The 18,651-nt window shown below is 41.3% G+C and overlaps 1 protein-coding gene across 1 annotated transcript; it reads left to right on the forward strand.

Annotated features, from left to right (window-relative positions):
• The first annotated feature begins 541 nt into the window (after positions 1–541).
• On the forward strand, positions 542–18,615 carry LOC109409141 (serine/threonine-protein kinase Nek5). The gene is made up of 3 exons (XM_062854402.1): positions 542–879; positions 5,656–6,332; positions 17,208–18,615. Exons 1-3 carry the CDS (start codon positions 812–814, stop codon positions 17,324–17,326), a joined length of 864 nt encoding a protein of 287 aa, XP_062710386.1. The 5' UTR covers positions 542–811; the 3' UTR covers positions 17,327–18,615.
• The last annotated feature ends 36 nt before the right edge of the window (positions 18,616–18,651 follow it).

The raw sequence follows: 18,651 nt of genomic DNA on the forward strand, positions 1-18,651 counted from the left end.
GATTGTCTCCTTGCATTGAACGATGGTCAAAACAATCGTCTTTTGGTTGGTACTGCAAAAATAGTTGAAAAGTGTACCATTACATTGCAATAATTGAAAGAGAAAGTGAACAAAGAGAGCCTCTCAAATGCAGATAGGACCTATTGAAATGTTTGGCCTGAAATGGGATAAAGGAAACAATGGAAATGAGAGCAAGGCTATTTGATCAGTGTTGTAGTTGAGAAAACGTCGATAGATTACGCCACGAAAAATGAAATTTCTCGCAATCTTTTTGCCATATCAGGCCAAACATTTCAATAGGTCCTATCTGCATTTGAGAGGCTCTCTTTGTTCACTTTCTCTTTCAATTATTGCAATGTAATGGTACACTTTTCAACTATTTTTGCAGTACCAACCAAAAGACGATTGTTTTGACCATCGTTCAATGCAAGGAGACAATCATAATACAAATAAACAGCTGAGATATTAACGAAAGAGAGGGAAACCAAAGAGAGCCTCTCTTCTGCAGATAGGACCTTTAGACATGTTTGGCCTGATATATCATACTTTTTTATAAGGTCTTTGAAACTTTTGTATGGATCGACACACTTACCGCTGGCACATAAATCTCTTCACAAAAAAACATGGTACATTGGATGGACGCTCCCTGTGTAGAACGATAGACTGTTGTTTATCTTTATCCATTTAATCTCTAGTAGAATTTAGGTGACAATAATTTAACATGTTTTATCCTCTTGACGGCAAACAGAATAAATTTAGTGATTAGTGAACCTTTTAATGACGTGCATTTGTGTGTTGAACATAAGAAAATATGCTGCAAAACATCGACTTGACGAACTTGGAGTTCGAAAAACACCTAGGAACTGGCTGTTATGGAGGGTAACGTATACTTTTTATATCTGCTCTGAAGCATTAACCCTTTCCTTCCCACAACTCTTAACGACTATAAATATTTATGCCAAAAAAGCTTTCCCAAAAAGAGTGCTTGAACAAAGTTATTGCGATTGGGTTAAAATTTTGAAAAACTTATTGTTTTTTTTTATTCTATACGAAAGAGCCTTTTTTTCTGAGCCACTGATTTTTTCAGATTTTTTGAACTTTACTTTAGTACCTAAAATTGGTTTCAAAGAGATTTTTTGAAATCACCTTTTGACAGCTAGGCAACTGCTTGACAGCTACGTCCAGTACAAAATGTGACGAGGGGTGATTCGACAAATCGCTCCCATACAAACTTCAAATTGATTTTTAAATAGGTTTACGGGTTGCCAAATTCATGAAATTTTAGATTTCGGCTCAGTTTAGCATGCAGATTTAGAATATAGAACCACTGACGAACCGACGTGACAGTGGTGTTTCAAAACTGTCCCCCTCAATTTAACGGTCGACCAGCGAAGCGAGCGAACGGTTCTGTCAAATCAGCACAAGGGCGAACCTTTTCCTTATGTGGTCAAGCTTGCAAATCATTGCGAACCGCTATAGAGGTGGCGGTAGTGTTCGATTGTCTTTTTATCTTGGGTTGTGAGCAACAAATTTGAATTTATCATCATCATCATCATCATCATCATCATCATCATCATCATCATCATCATCATCATCATCATCATCATCATCATCATCATCATCATCATCATCATCATCATCATCATCATCATCATCATCATCATCATCATCATCATCATCATTCATTCATTCATTCATGCTGATGCTGATGCTGATGCTGATGCTGATGCTGATGCTGATGCTGATGCTGATGCTGATGCTGATGCTGATGCTGATGCTGATGCTGATGCTGATGCTGATGCTGATGCTGATGCTGATGCTGATGCTGATGCTGATGCTGATGCTGATGCTGATGCTGATGCTGATGCTGATGCTGATGCTGATGCTGATGCTGATGCTGATGCTGATGCTGATGCTGATGCTGATGCTGATGCTGATGCTGATGCTGATGCTGATGCTGATGCTGATGCTGATGCTGATGCTGATGCTGATGCTGATGCTGATGCTGATGCTGATGCTGATGCTGATGCTGATGCTGATGCTGATGCTGATGCTGATGCTGATGCTGATGCTGATGCTGATGCTGATGCTGATGCTGATGCTGATGCTGATGCTGATGCTGATGCTGATGCTGATGCTGATGCTGATGCTGATGCTGATGCTGATGCTGATGCTGATGCTGATGCTGATGCTGATGCTGATGCTGATGCTGATGCTGATGCTGATGCTGATGCTGATGCTGATGCTGATGCTGATGCTGATGCTGATGCTGATGCTGATGCTGATGCTGATGCTGATGCTGATGCTGATGCTGATGCTGATGCTGATGCTGATGCTGATGCTGATGCTGATGCTGATGCTGATGCTGATGCTGATGCTGATGCTGATGCTGATGCTGATGCTGATGCTGATGCTGATGCTGATGCTGATGCTGATGCTGATGCTGATGCTGATGCTGATGCTGATGCTGATGCTGATGCTGATGCTGATGCTGATGCTGATGCTGATGCTGATGCTGATGCTGATGCTGATGCTGATGCTGATGCTGATGCTGATGCTGATGCTGATGCTGATGCTGATGCTGATGCTGATGCTGATGCTGATGCTGATGCTGATGCTGATGCTGATGCTGATGCTGATGCTGATGCTGATGCTGATGCTGATGCTGATGCTGATGCTGATGCTGATGCTGATGCTGATGCTGATGCTGATGCTGATGCTGATGCTGATGCTGATGCTGATGCTGATGCTGATGCTGATGCTGATGCTGATGCTGATGCTGATGCTGATGCTGATGCTGATGCTGATGCTGATGCTGATGCTGATGCTGATGCTGATGCTGATGCTGATGCTGATGCTGATGCTGATGCTGATGCTGATGCTGATGCTGATGCTGATGCTGATGCTGATGCTGATGCTGATGCTGATGCTGATGCTGATGCTGATGCTGATGCTGATGCTGATGCTGATGCTGATGCTGATGCTGATGCTGATGCTGATGCTGATGCTGATGCTGATGCTGATGCTGATGCTGATGCTGATGCTGATGCTGATGCTGATGCTGATGCTGATGCTGATGCTGATGCTGATGCTGATGCTGATGCTGATGCTGATGCTGATGCTGATGCTGATGCTGATGCTGATGCTGATGCTGATGCTGATGCTGATGCTGATGCTGATGCTGATGCTGATGCTGATGCTGATGCTGATGCTGATGCTGATGCTGATGCTGATGCTGATGCTGATGCTGATGCTGATGCTGATGCTGATGCTGATGCTGATGCTGATGCTGATGCTGATGCTGATGCTGATGCTGATGCTGATGCTGATGCTGATGCTGATGCTGATGCTGATGCTGATGCTGATGCTGATGCTGATGCTGATGCTGATGCTGATGCTGATGCTGATGCTGATGCTGATGCTGATGCTGATGCTGATGCTGATGCTGATGCTGATGCTGATGCTGATGCTGATGCTGATGCTGATGCTGATGCTGATGCTGATGCTGATGCTGATGCTGATGCTGATGCTGATGCTGATGCTGATGCTGATGCTGATGCTGATGCTGATGCTGATGCTGATGCTGATGCTGATGCTGATGCTGATGCTGATGCTGATGCTGATGCTGATGCTGATGCTGATGCTGATGCTGATGCTGATGCTGATGCTGATGCTGATGCTGATGCTGATGCTGATGCTGATGCTGATGCTGATGCTGATGCTGATGCTGATGCTGATGCTGATGCTGATGCTGATGCTGATGCTGATGCTGATGCTGATGCTGATGCTGATGCTGATGCTGATGCTGATGCTGATGCTGATGCTGATGCTGATGCTGATGCTGATGCTGATGCTGATGCTGATGATGATGATGATGATGATGATGATGATGATGATGATGATGATGATAATTTCTAGAGCTCTCATACAAAACCCGTGACATAGGGGGGAGGTGGGGGATTGATAATCGGCAACGCTTTATGCGTTATTGCAGTGTAATAAGGTACGCAGTTTCAGGTGGAGCAGACAAACATTGCGTAACTCTAGTTGTCTCTTTTGTTCTACCGCTGATCTTACGCAACAAAAGAGGCAACTAGTGGCACGCTTTGTTTATCTACGCCACCTGTAACTGTAGCTCATTGATATGGCACGCTTTGTTTATCTACGCCACCTGTAACTGTAGCTCATTGATAACATTGCTCTTTTCAGGGCGCCACAAAGAAGCAGACGTCACACTGCGTCCGCTTCCCATCGATTATCTTTTTAACGGTTGATTCGCATTTTCTGGAGTTGGTCATGGCGCTGCCGGCATTGTTTTTGCTTCTGTTTGACGTTAGCTTTGCTAGGCCCGGCCAAATCCAGCACGTTTTGCATTGGGGCTGGGAAATGGGGCACGTTCGGTGTAGTACTAGATTTGTAGTAATGAGCTGAATTTTTGTATGGTGAGAAGGTTAATTCTCCGTTTCTGCAGTGGAATGGTGCAAAAAGCGTGGGTATTATGATTCCTTGCCTAATTTGATGCTGTTTGAGCAAAACTTCGGATAACTATGTTGTTTATGTTTCGAGAAATGGAGAGAAGAACAACACTGTTGCCCAAAGTTTTGCTCAAACAGCATCAAATTATGCTAGGAATCATAATACCCACATTTTTTGCACTATTTTATTGCAGAAACGGAGAATTGACCTTCTCACCATACTAAAATTCAGCTCATTACTACAAATCTAGTCCTATTACGTTTTCGTGCCGATGTTTCTCTGTGCTCAAGCGTTAGTTACGATTCTATTCCCTTGCCTCAGGCAAGTTGCCTGTCCTTCTCCTCATACCATTTGTTGAATACCTACTCAAACTACTAAAATGAAATTCCCATGTAGATTAATTAATTATATTTAACCGCAAAACTAGTTTTTTGACCCACTGTGCACACAGAACGCACACCACATGTACATAATAAGGCAATCCATGACGACATATCGCGATGTGGGTGACAGCTGAAATTGTAAACACAGTGTATGTATAGCTTACCAAATTTTCGTCGAGTGTTCTCGGTGCTTAACAAATTCCTTTGTGTTCAACTGTCACCCCGATCGACGAATGTCAAAAATTCATGGTAAACAAAGGAAATCAACTAATCGCATCTGTCTCATGGATTGCCTTATAGCATTAGAAATGTAAATAAAATCAGTTGAAATCGTTACCCCGGCGCGTTTGCACACACAAATTGTTGCTCCCGGTCTTGTTCGGTTTGTGATATCCGAAAGTATTAATTCGAGACGATTCAGTTTTACTCGTTCGCCTGTGTAGTGCCTGGGTACCTGGGGAAGTGAATCTTGAAGTGAAATCGTGAAAGAATTCCATAACCCGCTGGGAAAGGTGTCCCACGGAACATCAAAATAAGAAGAGTACTAAACACCATTCTTAACTCCTTTCCCTCTCTTTGGATAGATGGTGAACAGGCTCCTGTTCGTGGCGATGGCACAAATTTCCCTAATGGAGGAGAACGTGCCTCTGGAGCCGACCTACTAATACCTGATACTTTATGATTCATTCATAGAAAAAATAAATCTTGAGACTTGAAAATGTCGTTGGAAAAGTTATAGAATGTCATCGATCATGATTACGATAATGTTCCACTGTTTTAACTTCCCATTTCACAGTCACGTGTGCCTCTTCCGGAACAAAAAGGACAAACGAAGCCGCCGCATCGTGGTAAAATCTATCCCCTACAGCAGCCCGGATTACGCCTACCAGGCGGTCCTCAAGGAGCACACCATCCTATCGCAGATCAACCACCCGCGCATCCTACGCTACTTTGGGTTCTTCCAAACCGAGGACGCGTGGAACATGCTGACGGAATTCGCCGAACGTGGCAATCTGGCCGACTTCCTGGAGCGGCGGGCGCAACGGAACGAATTCCTTTGTCAACGATCGGTGATGGCCAAGTTCGGCGATATGGCCGAAGCGCTGCAGTACTTGCATCAACGGAAAGTGATCCACCGGGATTTGAAACCGGAAAACGTGCTGATCGATGCCGATAACCGGCTGAAGCTGGCTGATTTTGGGATAGCTAAGATTTTTACCAATGTGAGCCCTGAGGATGAGTTGAATATGACGATCGTGGGAACGCCGCTGTACATGGCGCCGGAAGTGGCCAGCGGAAAGCCGTACGATTATAAGAGTGACATTTGGCCGTTGGGAATAATTTTCTATGAGCTGTGTATGCTGGAACATCCGTTTGTGGAGAATTGCCTGACGGAAGGAAAGGACGGTAAGCGACGGTTCGTTACTCCAAGAATAGACTGCTCGGGAAGGGGATATCAGGACGACGATGGCGGTAAGCTCCACGGCGTCTTAGACGCCAATCACGTATTATCCTCGATTTTTCTAAGCATCAAACGGTATTATCCTTGATTTTAATCTGAGATTTAACTTTAGTGCGCCGATTTCGGCGCACTAAAGTTAAATCTCGGATTAGGAAAAATGGCTGCGTGCTGTTGCATGCCAGAGAGAAATCAACACTCACACCACTGGAAACACATGAAGAAACGTCAAAGATAAACAAAACAAAACAAATAAAACAAACAGCAGAAAATCTCTTCAGCTGCAGCATGCATTCCGGAGAACTTCCCCGCGCCGTTTTATTGATTCAAACTGCACGAGACGATCTGGAACCAGGAAGGCCACTCCCTTTGAAAGTGTCTTCAAGAAAAGAACGGCCGCGGCTACAAAGAAAACTTGTGCAGATGATCGCTTGCTCCCTCCAGTCGCCACCGTGAATAGCAGACATCCGACTGCAGCGATATTTTCGAAGGAACGGTGCCTTCCTTCTTGTTTGCAGGAAGTTGATAGGTGATTCCATAATAGTATTTATTGCTCGCAATACAAAAGATTTTGTTAAGTGGCAGTTTTGAGCAGAAAATGTCAAGAATTCTAGTAAAAATTCAACCCAGAGTGATTGTTCTTTTTTCGAGGATCCCGCCCAGGTTTCTGTAAATTTCCCTTCGGAGATGTCTCCTTTTCGGACATATTTCTGATCTGGGTTCCCGCAAAAATTTCTTCGGGTATTCCTCCGGGAATTCCCTCGGAGAATTCAGAAATTTTCTCGCGGATTTCTCCGGGAATTTCGTCGTGCATTACTCCAAGATGTTTTGGGCATTCATTTGCAGACTTCTCCATGAATTTCTTCAGGAGTTTTATTTTTTTATATAAATGGTAGTCTCTCGAGGATTCTTGCAGGAATACCTTATCTAGGAAACGTTTCCAAAATTTCTCTATTTTTTCGCTACAAGGAATTCTTTCGGGGATGCCTTCAAAAATGCATTCAAAATTCCTTCAGCAGTAATTTCGATTCCTCCTTTAGGATTCCTTTAGGAACTTAGTCGAGGATTTCTGTAGATTTTTTCAGCAAATTTTCCAGAAACGCAAATTTGCGAAACTTCCTTCAGAAATTTCTTTGTGGATTCCTGCAGGAACTCCTTCGGGGATTCCGCCTAAAATTGCTTCACAGATTCCTTCATTTCTCCTAGAATTTCTCCAGTAATTTCTGTGGTGATTTCTCCTTGCATTCCTTCAAGGAATTCCTACGGAAAATCCTCTAGGAATTTCTCCGGAAAATTCCCCAAGAATTTTTCAGGGAAAGCCTCCAGCAATTCCTCAAGGATCTCCTCCGGATGTTCCTCCGAAAATCCGCAAGGAATTCCTTCGACAATTACTCAAGAAATTCCTCCAGGAATCCGTCCAGGAATTCCTACAGTGATTCCTTAAGGCATTTCTCTGAAAATCCTTCAGGAATTCCTCCGGAAAATCCTCCAGGAGTTCCTCAGAAAAATCCTCAGCAATTCCTCCGGAAATTGTTCCAGCTATTCCTCCAGAAACTCCTCAAGGAACTCCTCCAGAAATTCCTCAACAAACTCCTCCGGAAATTCCCCCAAGAATTCCTCCAGAAATGTTTTAGGAATTCCTCCGGAAATTGTTCCAGGAACTCTTTCGGAAATTCCTCCAGAAATTCATTCAGGAATTCCTAAATGAATTCCTCCGGAAATTCCTCCAGGACTTCCTAAAGAAATTCTTCCTAGAATTCATACGGAAATTCCTCAAGGAATATCTCCGAAAATTCCTCAAGGGATTCCGCAGAAATAAACTCGGGGATACCTCAATAAATATCGCTAGAGAATTCCCATGGAATTTCGTCAGGAATAACTGAAGAAATTTGCTCAAGTATTCCTCAAAAAATGCCTTCAGAGATTACTTCAAGAATTTAGTCAGAGAATCCTCAACGAATTTCCCCGGGGAATCATCAGGAAATTTTCTCAGAGATAACTATAGGAACTTTCTTCACAGATAAATCCGGGAATACCTCAAAAAATTCTTCCAGGGATTCCTTCCAGATTTCTTCCAGAAATGCCTTACGGATTTGTACCTCAAATTCCTCCGGCAATTCCTCCAGTGTTTCTTCCAAAAATTCTTCCAGAAATTCCTTAACGAATCCCTACGGAAATTCCTCCGGAAGCTCTTCGAGGAATTTATCCGGGAACTACTCAAGTTTTTCTTCCACAAATTTCTCAAAGAATTCCTGCGGAAATTCCTCCAAGAATTCCTCCAGAAATTCCTCCGGAAAATTCTCCAGGAACTCGTCCAGAAAATTCACCAGGATTTCCTCTGCAAAATCCTCCAGGAATTTCTCCGCAAAAACCTCCCGGAATTCTTCCAGGAACTCCTCTTAAATTCCTCATGGATTTCCTTCGAAGATTCCACCCAAAAATTCTTCCGGAAATTCCTTAATGAATTCCTCCGGAACCCCTCAAGGAATTCTCCGGGAATTACTCAAGTTTTTTCTTTCACAAATTCCTTCAGGTCTCCTTCCCGGATATCCTCCGGAAATTCCTCCAGAAATTCTGCCGGAAATTCCTCAACAAACTCCTCCGGAAATTCCTCCTGGAATTCTTCTAAAAATTTCTCCAGGAATTCCTCTAGAAATGCTTCCAGGAATTCCTCCAAAATTCTTCCAGGAAAGCTTCCGAAAATTCCTCAAGGAATTCTTCCGGAAAATCATCAAGGAATTCTTCCGAAACTTACTCAAAAAATTCCACCGGAAATTCGTAAAAGAATTCCGCCGCTAACTCCCAGAGAGTTCCTTTTTTTATCTTTATTTACGAGATTTTCAGCCCTGGGCTGGTTCATCTCGGCAGAGAGTTCCTCCGCAAAATAGTCAAGGAATTCCTCCGGAAATTCCTCAACAAATTCCACATGGAATTCCTCCGGAAATTTCTCAAGAAATTCCTCTGGAAATTCCTCAAGAAATTCATCGGGAAATTCTTCCAGGAATTCCCCAGGAAATTTCTCATAGCATTTTTGCCGGACATTCCTCAAGCAAATCCGCCGGAAATTCCTTAAGGAATTTGGCCGGAAATTCCTCAGAAAATGCCTCGAGAAATTCGTCCGAAAATTCCACAAAGGATACGCAAGGAAATCCACTGGAAATTCCTTAAGAAATCCCACTGGAAATTCCTCAAAAAAAATCGCTACAAATTCCTCAAGAATTTTCACTTGAATTTCCTCAAGCAATTTCTGTGGAAATTCCTCAAAGAATTTCTGTGGAAATTCCTCAAGGAATTTTTGTGGAAATTCCTCAAGGAATTTCACCGGAAATTCCTCAAGGAATTTCACCGTAAATATATCACGAAATTTCACCGGAAATTCCTCAAGAAATTCCACCGAAAATTCCTCAAGGAATTTCACTGGAAATACCTCAAGGAATTTGGGGTCTCCAGTTAGCCTAGTGGTTAAGGCTATGGATCGCCAATGCGGAGACGGCGGGTTCGATTCCCTTTCCGGTCGGGAAAATTTTCTCGACTCCCTGGGCGTAGGGTATCATTGTGCTTGCCTCACAATACATATACTAATTCATGCAACGGCTGGCAAAGAAAGCCCTCCAATTAATAACTGTGGAAATGCTCAGAAGAACACTAAGTTGGAGAGAGGCAGGCCAAGTCCCAGTGGGAACGTAGAGCCATAAAAAAAAAGAAAAAAAAAACTTAAAGAATTTCATTCGAAATTCCTCAAAGAATTTCACTGTAAATTCCTCAAGGAGTTTCACCTGAAATTCCTTAAGGATTGCATTGGGAATTCCTCCATGAATCGCTCCGAAAATTCCTCCAGGAATTCCTAAAGGAATTCTTCCGGGAATTCCTACGGAAATTCCTCAAGGAATTCTGCCGCATATTTCCGAAGCAATTCCTTTAGGAATTCCTGGAAAAAAATCCGGAAATTCCTCAAGGAATTCGTCCGGAAATTATTCCAGGAATTCTTAAGGAAATTTCCGGAGGAATTCTTGGAAGAATATCCGGACGAATTCCTTGAGGGATTTCCGGTCAAATTTCTTGAGGAATTTCCGGCGGAATTTCTTCCAGGAATTTCCTGCGGAACTCCTTGAAGAATTTCCAGCGAAATTGCTTGAAGAATTTCCAGAGGAAGTCCGTGAGGAATTTTCGGCGGAATTCTTTGAGGAATTTCCGGTGGCATTTCTTGAGGAATTTCCTTTGAAATTTTTTGAAGAATTTGCGGTGTAATTCCTTGGAGAATTTCCGGCATTTTTTCCAGGAATTGCTTGAAGAATTTCCAGCGAAATTGCTTGAAGAATTTCCAGAGGAAGTCCGTGAGGAATTTTCGGCGGAATTCTTTGAGGAATTTCCGGTGGCATTTCTTGAGGAATTTCCTTTGAAATTTTTTGAAGAATTTGCGGTGTAATTCTTTGGAGAATTTCCGGTATTTTTTCCAGGAATTGCTTGAAGAATTTACAGTGAAATTCCTTGAGGAATTTCAAGGGGAATTCCTTGAGGAATTCCCGGCGGATTTGCTTGAGGAATTTCCAGCGGATTTGCTCGAGGAATTTTCGGACGAAATTGTCGAGAAATTTGCTGAGGTATTCCTTGAGAAATTTTCGGAGGACTAACTTGAGGAATTTCCGGCGGAATTCCTTGAGGAATTTCCAAAGGAATTCCTTGAGGAATTTCCTGAGAAATTCCTGGAAGAATTACGGGACGAATTCCTTGACGAACTCCTTGATAAATTTCCGGAGTAATTATTTGGGGAATTTGCTATGGAATTCCTTGAGGAATTAACGGCGGAACTCCTTGAGGTATTTTAGACGGATTTCCTATTGGAATTTCCTGAGGAACTCCTTGAAATATAAAAATAACCCTACAGTTAAAGAAAATAGCTACTCCATTGCCGAAACGTAGGGACGAATCCTAAACGGTCGTTTTAGAGAACTTTAGACTGCAAAGCCGAACTCCCACCAATCCCTGAAGGAGTTCCTGGAGGATTCCCCGAATGAGTTCCTGGAGCAATCCCTGTAGGAGTTCCTGAAGGAATCTCTGAAGGAGTTTCTGAAGGAATCTCTGAAGGAGTTTCTGAAGGAATCTCTGAAGGAGTTCCTGAAGGAATCTCTGAAGGAGTTCCTGAAGGAATCTCTGAAGGAGTTCCTGAAGGAATCTCTGAAGGAGTTCCTGAAGGAATCTCTGAAGGAGTTCCTGAAGGAATCTCTGAAGGAGTTCCTGAAGGAATCTCTGAAGGAGTTCCTGAAGGAATCTCTGAAGGAGTTCCTGAAGGAATCTCTGAAGGAGTTCCTGAAGGAATCTCTGAAGGAGTTCCTGAAGGAATCTCTGAAGGAGTTCCTGGAGGAATTCCTGGAGGAATCCCTGGAGGATTCTCTGAGGATATTCCTTGTGTAATCCCTCAGTAAATTTCTTGGGAAATCCCTGCGGAAACTCCTTGAGTAATCCCTTAGGAAATTTCTTGAGGATTCTCTGTGGAAAATCCTTGTGTAATCCCTGAGGAAATTTTTGAGAAATCCCTGAGGAAATTTCATGCGGAATCCCTAAGAAAATTGCTTGATCCCTTAGGAAATTTCTTTAGGATTCTCTGAGGAAGTTCCTTGTGTAATCCCTGAGGAAATTTCTCGAGGAATCCTTGCGAGAATTCCTTGAGGAATCCCTGGAGAAATTATTTAATAAATCCCTGAATGAATTTCTGGAGGATTCTCTGAGGAAATTTCATGCGAAATTCATAAGGAAATTCCGTGAGCAATAACTTAGGAAATTTCTTCAGGATTATATGAGGGAATTCCTTGTGTAATCCCTTAGGGAATTTCTTGAGGAATCCCTGCGGTAATTCCTTGAGGGTTCTCTGAGGAAATTTCATGCGGAATCCCTGAAGAAATTTCATGAGCAATTCCTTAGGAAATTTCTTGAGGATTCTCTGATAAAATTCCTTGAGTAACCCTGAGGCAATTTCCTCGAGGAATCCTTGATTCTCTTGAGGAAATCTCGAGGGAAATCTCATGCGAGATTCCTGAGGAAACTCCTTGAATAATCCCTTAGGAAATTTGTTAACGATTCTCTGAGGAAATTCCTTGTGTATTATGTACCTGATGAATTTTGTCGAGGAATCCCTGAGGAAATTCCTTGAGAAATCTTTGCGGAAATTACTTGAGGATGCTCCAAAAAAATTCCTTGTGTAATCCCTGAGAAAATTTCTCGAGGAATCCTTGAGGGGATTCTTTAAGAAATCCCTGAAGAAATTATTTGAGAAATCCCTGAGGAAATTTCTTGAGAAATCGCTGCGGAAATTTCTTAAGGATTCTCTGAAGAATTTCCGTGTGTTATTCCTGAGGAAACTTTCTTGAGGAATCCCTAAGGAAATTTCTCGAGGAATCCCTGAAGAAATTTATTTAATAATCTCTGAGGAAATAACCTGAGGATTCTCTGAGGAAATTTCTATTGAAATCCCTATGGATTTTTTTTTTTGAGAAAATTGCTTGAGTTATTCCTTTGGAAATTTCTTGAGGAATCCGTGTGGAAATTCCTTGAGGAATCCCTGCGGAAATACCTTGAGGATTCTCTGAGGAAATTTCTTGTGTAATCCCTTAGGAAATTTCTTGAGGATTTTCTGAGGAAATTGCTTGAGTAATCCCTGAGGATATTCCTCAAGGATTCTCTGAGAAAACTGCTTGAGGAATTACCTCAGGGATAACTCAAGCAGTTTCCTCAAAAAATCCTGAAGAAATTTCCTAAGGGATTACTCAAGGAGTTTCCGCAGGGATTTCTTAAGAAATTTGCTGAGGGATTGCACAAGGAATTTCCTCAGAGAATCCTCCAGGAATTCCTCCAGGAACTCCTTTACAGATTACTTCAGGAACTCCTTCAGAGATTCCTTCAGGAACTCCTTCAGAGATTCCTTCAGGAACTCCTTCAGAGATTCCTTCAGGAACTCCTTCAGGGATTCCTTCAGGAACTCCTTCAGGGATTCCTTCAGGAACTCCTTCAGGGATTCCTTCAGGAACTCCTTCAGGGATTCCTTCAGGAACTCCTTCAGGGATTCCTTCAGGAACTCCTTCAGGGATTCCTTCAGGAACTCCTTCAGGGATTCCTTCAGGAACTCCTTCAGGGATTCCTTCAGGAACTCCTTCAGGGATTCCTTCAGGAACTCCTTCAGGGATTCCTTCAGGGATTCCTTCAGGGATTCCTTCAGGAACTCCTTCAGGGATTCCTTCAGGGATTCCTTCAGGAACTCCTTCAGGGATTCCTTCAGGAACTCCTTCAGGGATTCCTTCAGGAACTCCTTCAGGGATTCCTTCAGGAACTCCTTCAGGGATTCCTTCAGGAACTCCTTCAGGGATTCCTTCAGGAACTCCTTCAGGGATTCCTTCAGGAACTCCTTCAGGGATTCCTTCAGGAACTCCTTCAGGGATTCCTTCAGGAACTCCTTCAGGGATTCCTTCAGGAACTCCTTCAGGGATTCCTTCAGGAACTCCTTCAAAGATTCCTCCAGGAACTCCAGGAAAATTTCTTTAGTTATTCATGTGGAAATTTCTTGAGGAATCCCTGCGGAAATTCCTTGAGGGTTCTTTGAAGAAATTTCTGGTGTAATCCCTTAGGAAATTTCTTTAGGATTTTCTGAGGAAATTGCTTGAGTAATCCCTGAGGTAATTCCTAAAGGATTCTCTGAGAAAACTCCTCGAGTAATTCCTGAAGAAATTTTTTGAGGAATTCCTTGAAGATTTTTTCAGAAAATTTCTTGACTAACCCAGAGGAAAATTCTTGAGGATTATTTGAGGGAATTATTCGAGGATTATCTGAGGAAATTCCTTAAGGATTATCTGAGATATTCTCTTGATTATTTTCTGAGGAAATCTTTGAGAATTCTCTGAGGATATTTCTTGAGGATTCACAGAGAGAGTTTCTTGAAGATTGTCTGAGAAAATACCTTGGGCAATTCCTGAGGAAATTTCTCGAGGAATCCCTGAAGAAATTTCTTGAGGAATTCCTTTAAAAAATTTTCAGAAAATTTCTTGAGTAACCACAGAGGAAATTTCTTGAGGATTCCTTGAGGAAATTCTTTGAGGATTCTCTGAGGAAATTCCTTAAGAAATCGCTGAGATAATCTCTTGATTATTCTCTGAGGAAATTCTTTGAGGATTATCTGAGGAAATTTCTTGAGAATTCACAGAGGTAGTTTCTTGAAGATTCTTGAAGAATCACTGAGGAAATTCCTTGAGTAATTCCTGGGGAAATTTCTTGAGGAATCCCTGAGGAAATATTTTAAGGAATCCCTAAAGAAGTAATTCTTGAAATCCCTGAGGAAATTTCTTGCGTGATCCCTTAGGAAATTTCTACAGAAATCCCTAAATTAGTAATGCTGAGGAAATGCGCTGAGAAAATTCCGTATGTAATCCCTGAGGAAATTTCCTGAGGGCATTCTTTGACGATTCTCAGAGGAAATTCCTAGAGAAATTAATGAGGATTTGATTTGAAGAAAGCCCTGTGGGAATTTTCTGAGGGTTCTCTGAAGAAATTTCTTGAGGATTCCCTGAGGGAATTCCTTATAAATTCCCTGAGGAAATCCCTTGAGTGATCCCTGAGGAAATTCTTTCAGTAATCCCTGAGGAAATTTCTTGAGGATTCTCTGAGGAAATGTCTTAAGGAATCGCTAAGGAAATATCTTGAAAGATCCCTGAGGAAATTCCTCAAATATTCTCTTAGCAAACTTTATGAGGAATCCCTGGGGGAGTTCCTTGAGGATTGTCTGTGGAAATTTCTTGAGGAATCGCTGAGGAAACTCATTGAGTAATCCCTGAGGAAATTTCTTTAGAAATCCCTGAGGGAATTTTTCGAGGATTCTCTGAGGAAATTTCTTAAGTAATCCCAGAGGAAATTTCTTGAGGATTTCGGTCAATATTGAAGATTTATAAGCACTTCGATAACCATCATATTTTTCAGTCCAACGACATTACGCTATACTTTACCACAATTCAACTAGGTAATCATGACACTTGGCTCTATTCCTTCCGATCTGGGGCAGTCGAACGACAATCGTTCTGTTATACTTATGACACACATGTGATACAAGAATCACTGTACAATTGCGCTTGAAATGAGTGCCATACTGAAAATTGTCTCAGTTCAAGTCAGTCTTGTTAAAATTTTCTTGACACTGCGTACCGTTGTACAGGAATCACACTCGTATCACATGTCTGTCTGGGGTATTAATAGGGACAGGTAACAGGTTATGTTATTGTTAATTATCTACAAATTTAAATTTGTAGATTTACAAAAAAAATTGGACTAACTTCTGCAAAAATTTGAACGAAAAAGTATGTAGCTACTCTGGAGGATTTTTTTTTTGATAAATCTTTTTGGAAATATCTTTCAATTTGTATGACATTCGAAGCCTTCGAAGATTAAAAAAAAATACTTTATACCCCAGACAGACATGTGATACGAGTGTGATTCCTGTACAACGGTACGCAGTGTCAAGAAAATTCTAACAAGACTGACTTGAACTGAGAGAATTTTCAGTATGGCACTCATTTCAAGCGTAATTGTACAGTGATTCTTGTATCACATGTGTGTCATAAGTATTAGGAATGTTTTCAATATACTTCAGAAACTTGAGGCCTTTACGGTGTCGGACAAATGTACAAATAAGCGAATATTGTGAAAAACATAGAATGCGGTCGACTTCAGTAGGCTGGTCACGTAGTGCAAATGTCGGAAGACAGAATTGCGAAATCAATACAAATTCAGTAGGGAATCAAGTGATGGTCGACGGCTTTGTGGGCCACCACTGCGCACATGATTGAAATGGCCCTGAGATCCCTAAACGTTAAGGGAAACTAGAGGAATCGCCCAAAAGCGATGAAGATAGCGCTATTCTATGCGCTCGGAACTGCAGTATCAAGGAATTAAGGTAGGCAAGGTGTTAGAACACATTCGCCTTATCTATTGTAGTATCAAATAATAAAAAAAGAAGGAATCAGAAAGTGTTTTCAGTTTATTTAGGCAAATTCCTATCCTTTGATTTCATAAAAATTGCTTATATCAATTATCCAAGGTTTGACATCGGCGTGACGTGAGTATATCCTTTCTCTAAAGTCGCGAGAACGCTTCCGATATAATTTCCTTATATTGCCATAGTTGTGAATATCTTTGACTCTATTGATCTAGCATTATTCAGGGGCGATGTTATCTGGGCGGGAAGTTGAAGTGTCCTTTCGTGCTAGTGAATTCATGCGGTAATACACATCACAGCGGAATGGTTGCACCGTTTGGATTGATTGTTTCGGGTGGGAAACTGCATCACAATTCCATCGTCTGCGATCGATAGCCACTTTCACGTTTTGCAGACAAATGCAATCCGAAAGCTTCAGATGGTTAGATTCCTTCATCGTGGTAAACTCTTGTGGCAAACTTCGGAATATGGCAGATTTCTCGTAGCTGGAATCGGAACGAGTATGAATATGGAGACCTTTTCTTATCTCCGTAATTCTATGCATTACCTACCTCGCCGCTCATATCGTCTCTCTTCCTGCTCGCTGAGGTTCCCAAAACACATCGCTGACTGCTAAAACTACTGTGCCTAGTGAAAATGATTAAATTTTCTACTAAAACTACGGATTAACTCCTCACAAAATCTGGCTAAAGATGTTTGTTGACAAAATTTAGGAACCACAACAGAGAAAAATATTATTTTTGACGTTCTTTTTCAGCAGACCTTCGCACACGCATACTTTCTCACATTTCTGCGAGTTTTCAAAAGTGGCTGCGTTCTGTGCTGTAGTATCCGACTTTGGTGCTTATCAAACAAGGTATCAATTTTAATCCTGGATTTTACGAAATCCAGATTAAAACGCGTCTTAACTACGATGGAGCTTATCACCATCAGACGCTTTGTGAGATGATGTTCCAGGTGGATCCGAAGAAACGATGGACGTTGGAGAAGATTCTAAAGCATGATTCGCTGGTTCGATTGATGAAGAGGGAGATGTGATATTTGAAGGGATTAGTGATTTTGCTTTATAATTTTGTATAATTTATTTGAAGAATGTATCACATTTCTTAGCGTTTAATCTAAAGAATGTTAGAAATAGCCTGTCTTTGAGAAAGAGTAGATCTAATAAAAAACAGTTTTACAGAATTAAACTTGTAACGATACATTTTGGGAATAAGGTACATGAAATATGCATTTTTTTTAATATTTTAGCTCCAAATGGATGAAATGCGAAAAAGTTTTGGCAGAAGTAATAAGGTTAAATTTTTAAAATTAATTCATACACAACATTAAATGTTACAATTTTTAGCTTTATACTAGGCTTTAAGGCGAAACTGGCAGCATTTTTTCATTTTTTTTGGTTTTTGATTTTTTTATTAAATAACGAAGCAACATTTTCAAAATCGGTTTTCGTACACATGTAGAGTATGGATCAAGGAATCTTCTGAATTTTTTGTGGTGGAAAATGTTTTCCATTTTTGCAGAAACCATTTTTATGTGAAATTTTGTTCAAAAATGGTTTCTGCAAAAACGAAAAACATTTTCGACAACAAAAAAAAAAAATCAGAAGATACCCTGATCCATACTCTACATGTGTACGAAAACCGATTTCGAAAATATTGCTTCGTTATTTAATAAAAAATCAAAAACCAAAAAGTGAGGAAATTCTTCCAGTTTCGCCTTAAATGTCAGATCAGACACAATCAGATTTTTTTCTAAATTATCCAAGTAGATAATATTTTTGTTTAGCGCAAACAAAAAACTGAGCATTCGATTTTCTTACTTTTAACTAGTAGAAGGAAAGTTGAGGTTGATTGTTTCTATGGACTTATCCACCAATGAACAGAATTCATCGCGATCCGATAATTTTAACACTAGAGTGGGGCCGCTTCCAATCAGAATTGAACAATGCTGATTGAAAATGACCCCGCTCTAGTGTCAAAATCCTCGGACCGCGATGAATTCGGTTCATCGGTGGATAAGTCCATTGTCCAAATGAACCCTAACGAAATTTCTTCAGCCAACAAAATTCATTAACAAATAGGAAATAGACTATGAACTTATCCACCGATGAACTCAATTCACTCGGTCCGAGTTTTGATTGCAAACGACCCCGCTCTAGTTTCAAAATTCTCGGATCGAGTGAATGTTGTTTGATAGACGAGTGCACCGATGAACTGAATTCATTGCGGTCCGAGAATTTTCACACTAGAACGCAGCCACTTGCGCAGCCATTCCCAATCAGAATTGTTCAATTCTGATTGGAAAATGTTCACCTCTGATTGGAAGCGGACCCTCTCTAGTATCAAAATCCTCGGACCGCG

The sequence above is a fragment of the Aedes albopictus genome, chromosome 2 (genome assembly GCF_035046485.1).
Source record: "Aedes albopictus strain Foshan chromosome 2, AalbF5, whole genome shotgun sequence".
NCBI lineage: Eukaryota > Metazoa > Arthropoda > Insecta > Diptera > Culicidae > Aedes > Aedes albopictus.

What these genes read in the sequence shown, in the direction of transcription:
- LOC109409141 (XM_062854402.1), top strand. Translation starts at nt 812, where the DNA reads ATGCTGCAAAACATCGACTTGACGAACTTGGAGTTCGAAAAACACCTA. An exon ending in GGAACTGGCTGTTATGGAGG is followed by an intron (nt 880 to 5,655) that starts GTAACGTATACT and finishes CCCATTTCACAG; the next exon opens with TCACGTGTGCCTCTTCCGGA. An exon ending in ATATCAGGACGACGATGGCG is followed by an intron (nt 6,333 to 17,207) that starts GTAAGCTCCACG and finishes ACTACGATGGAG; the next exon opens with CTTATCACCATCAGACGCTT.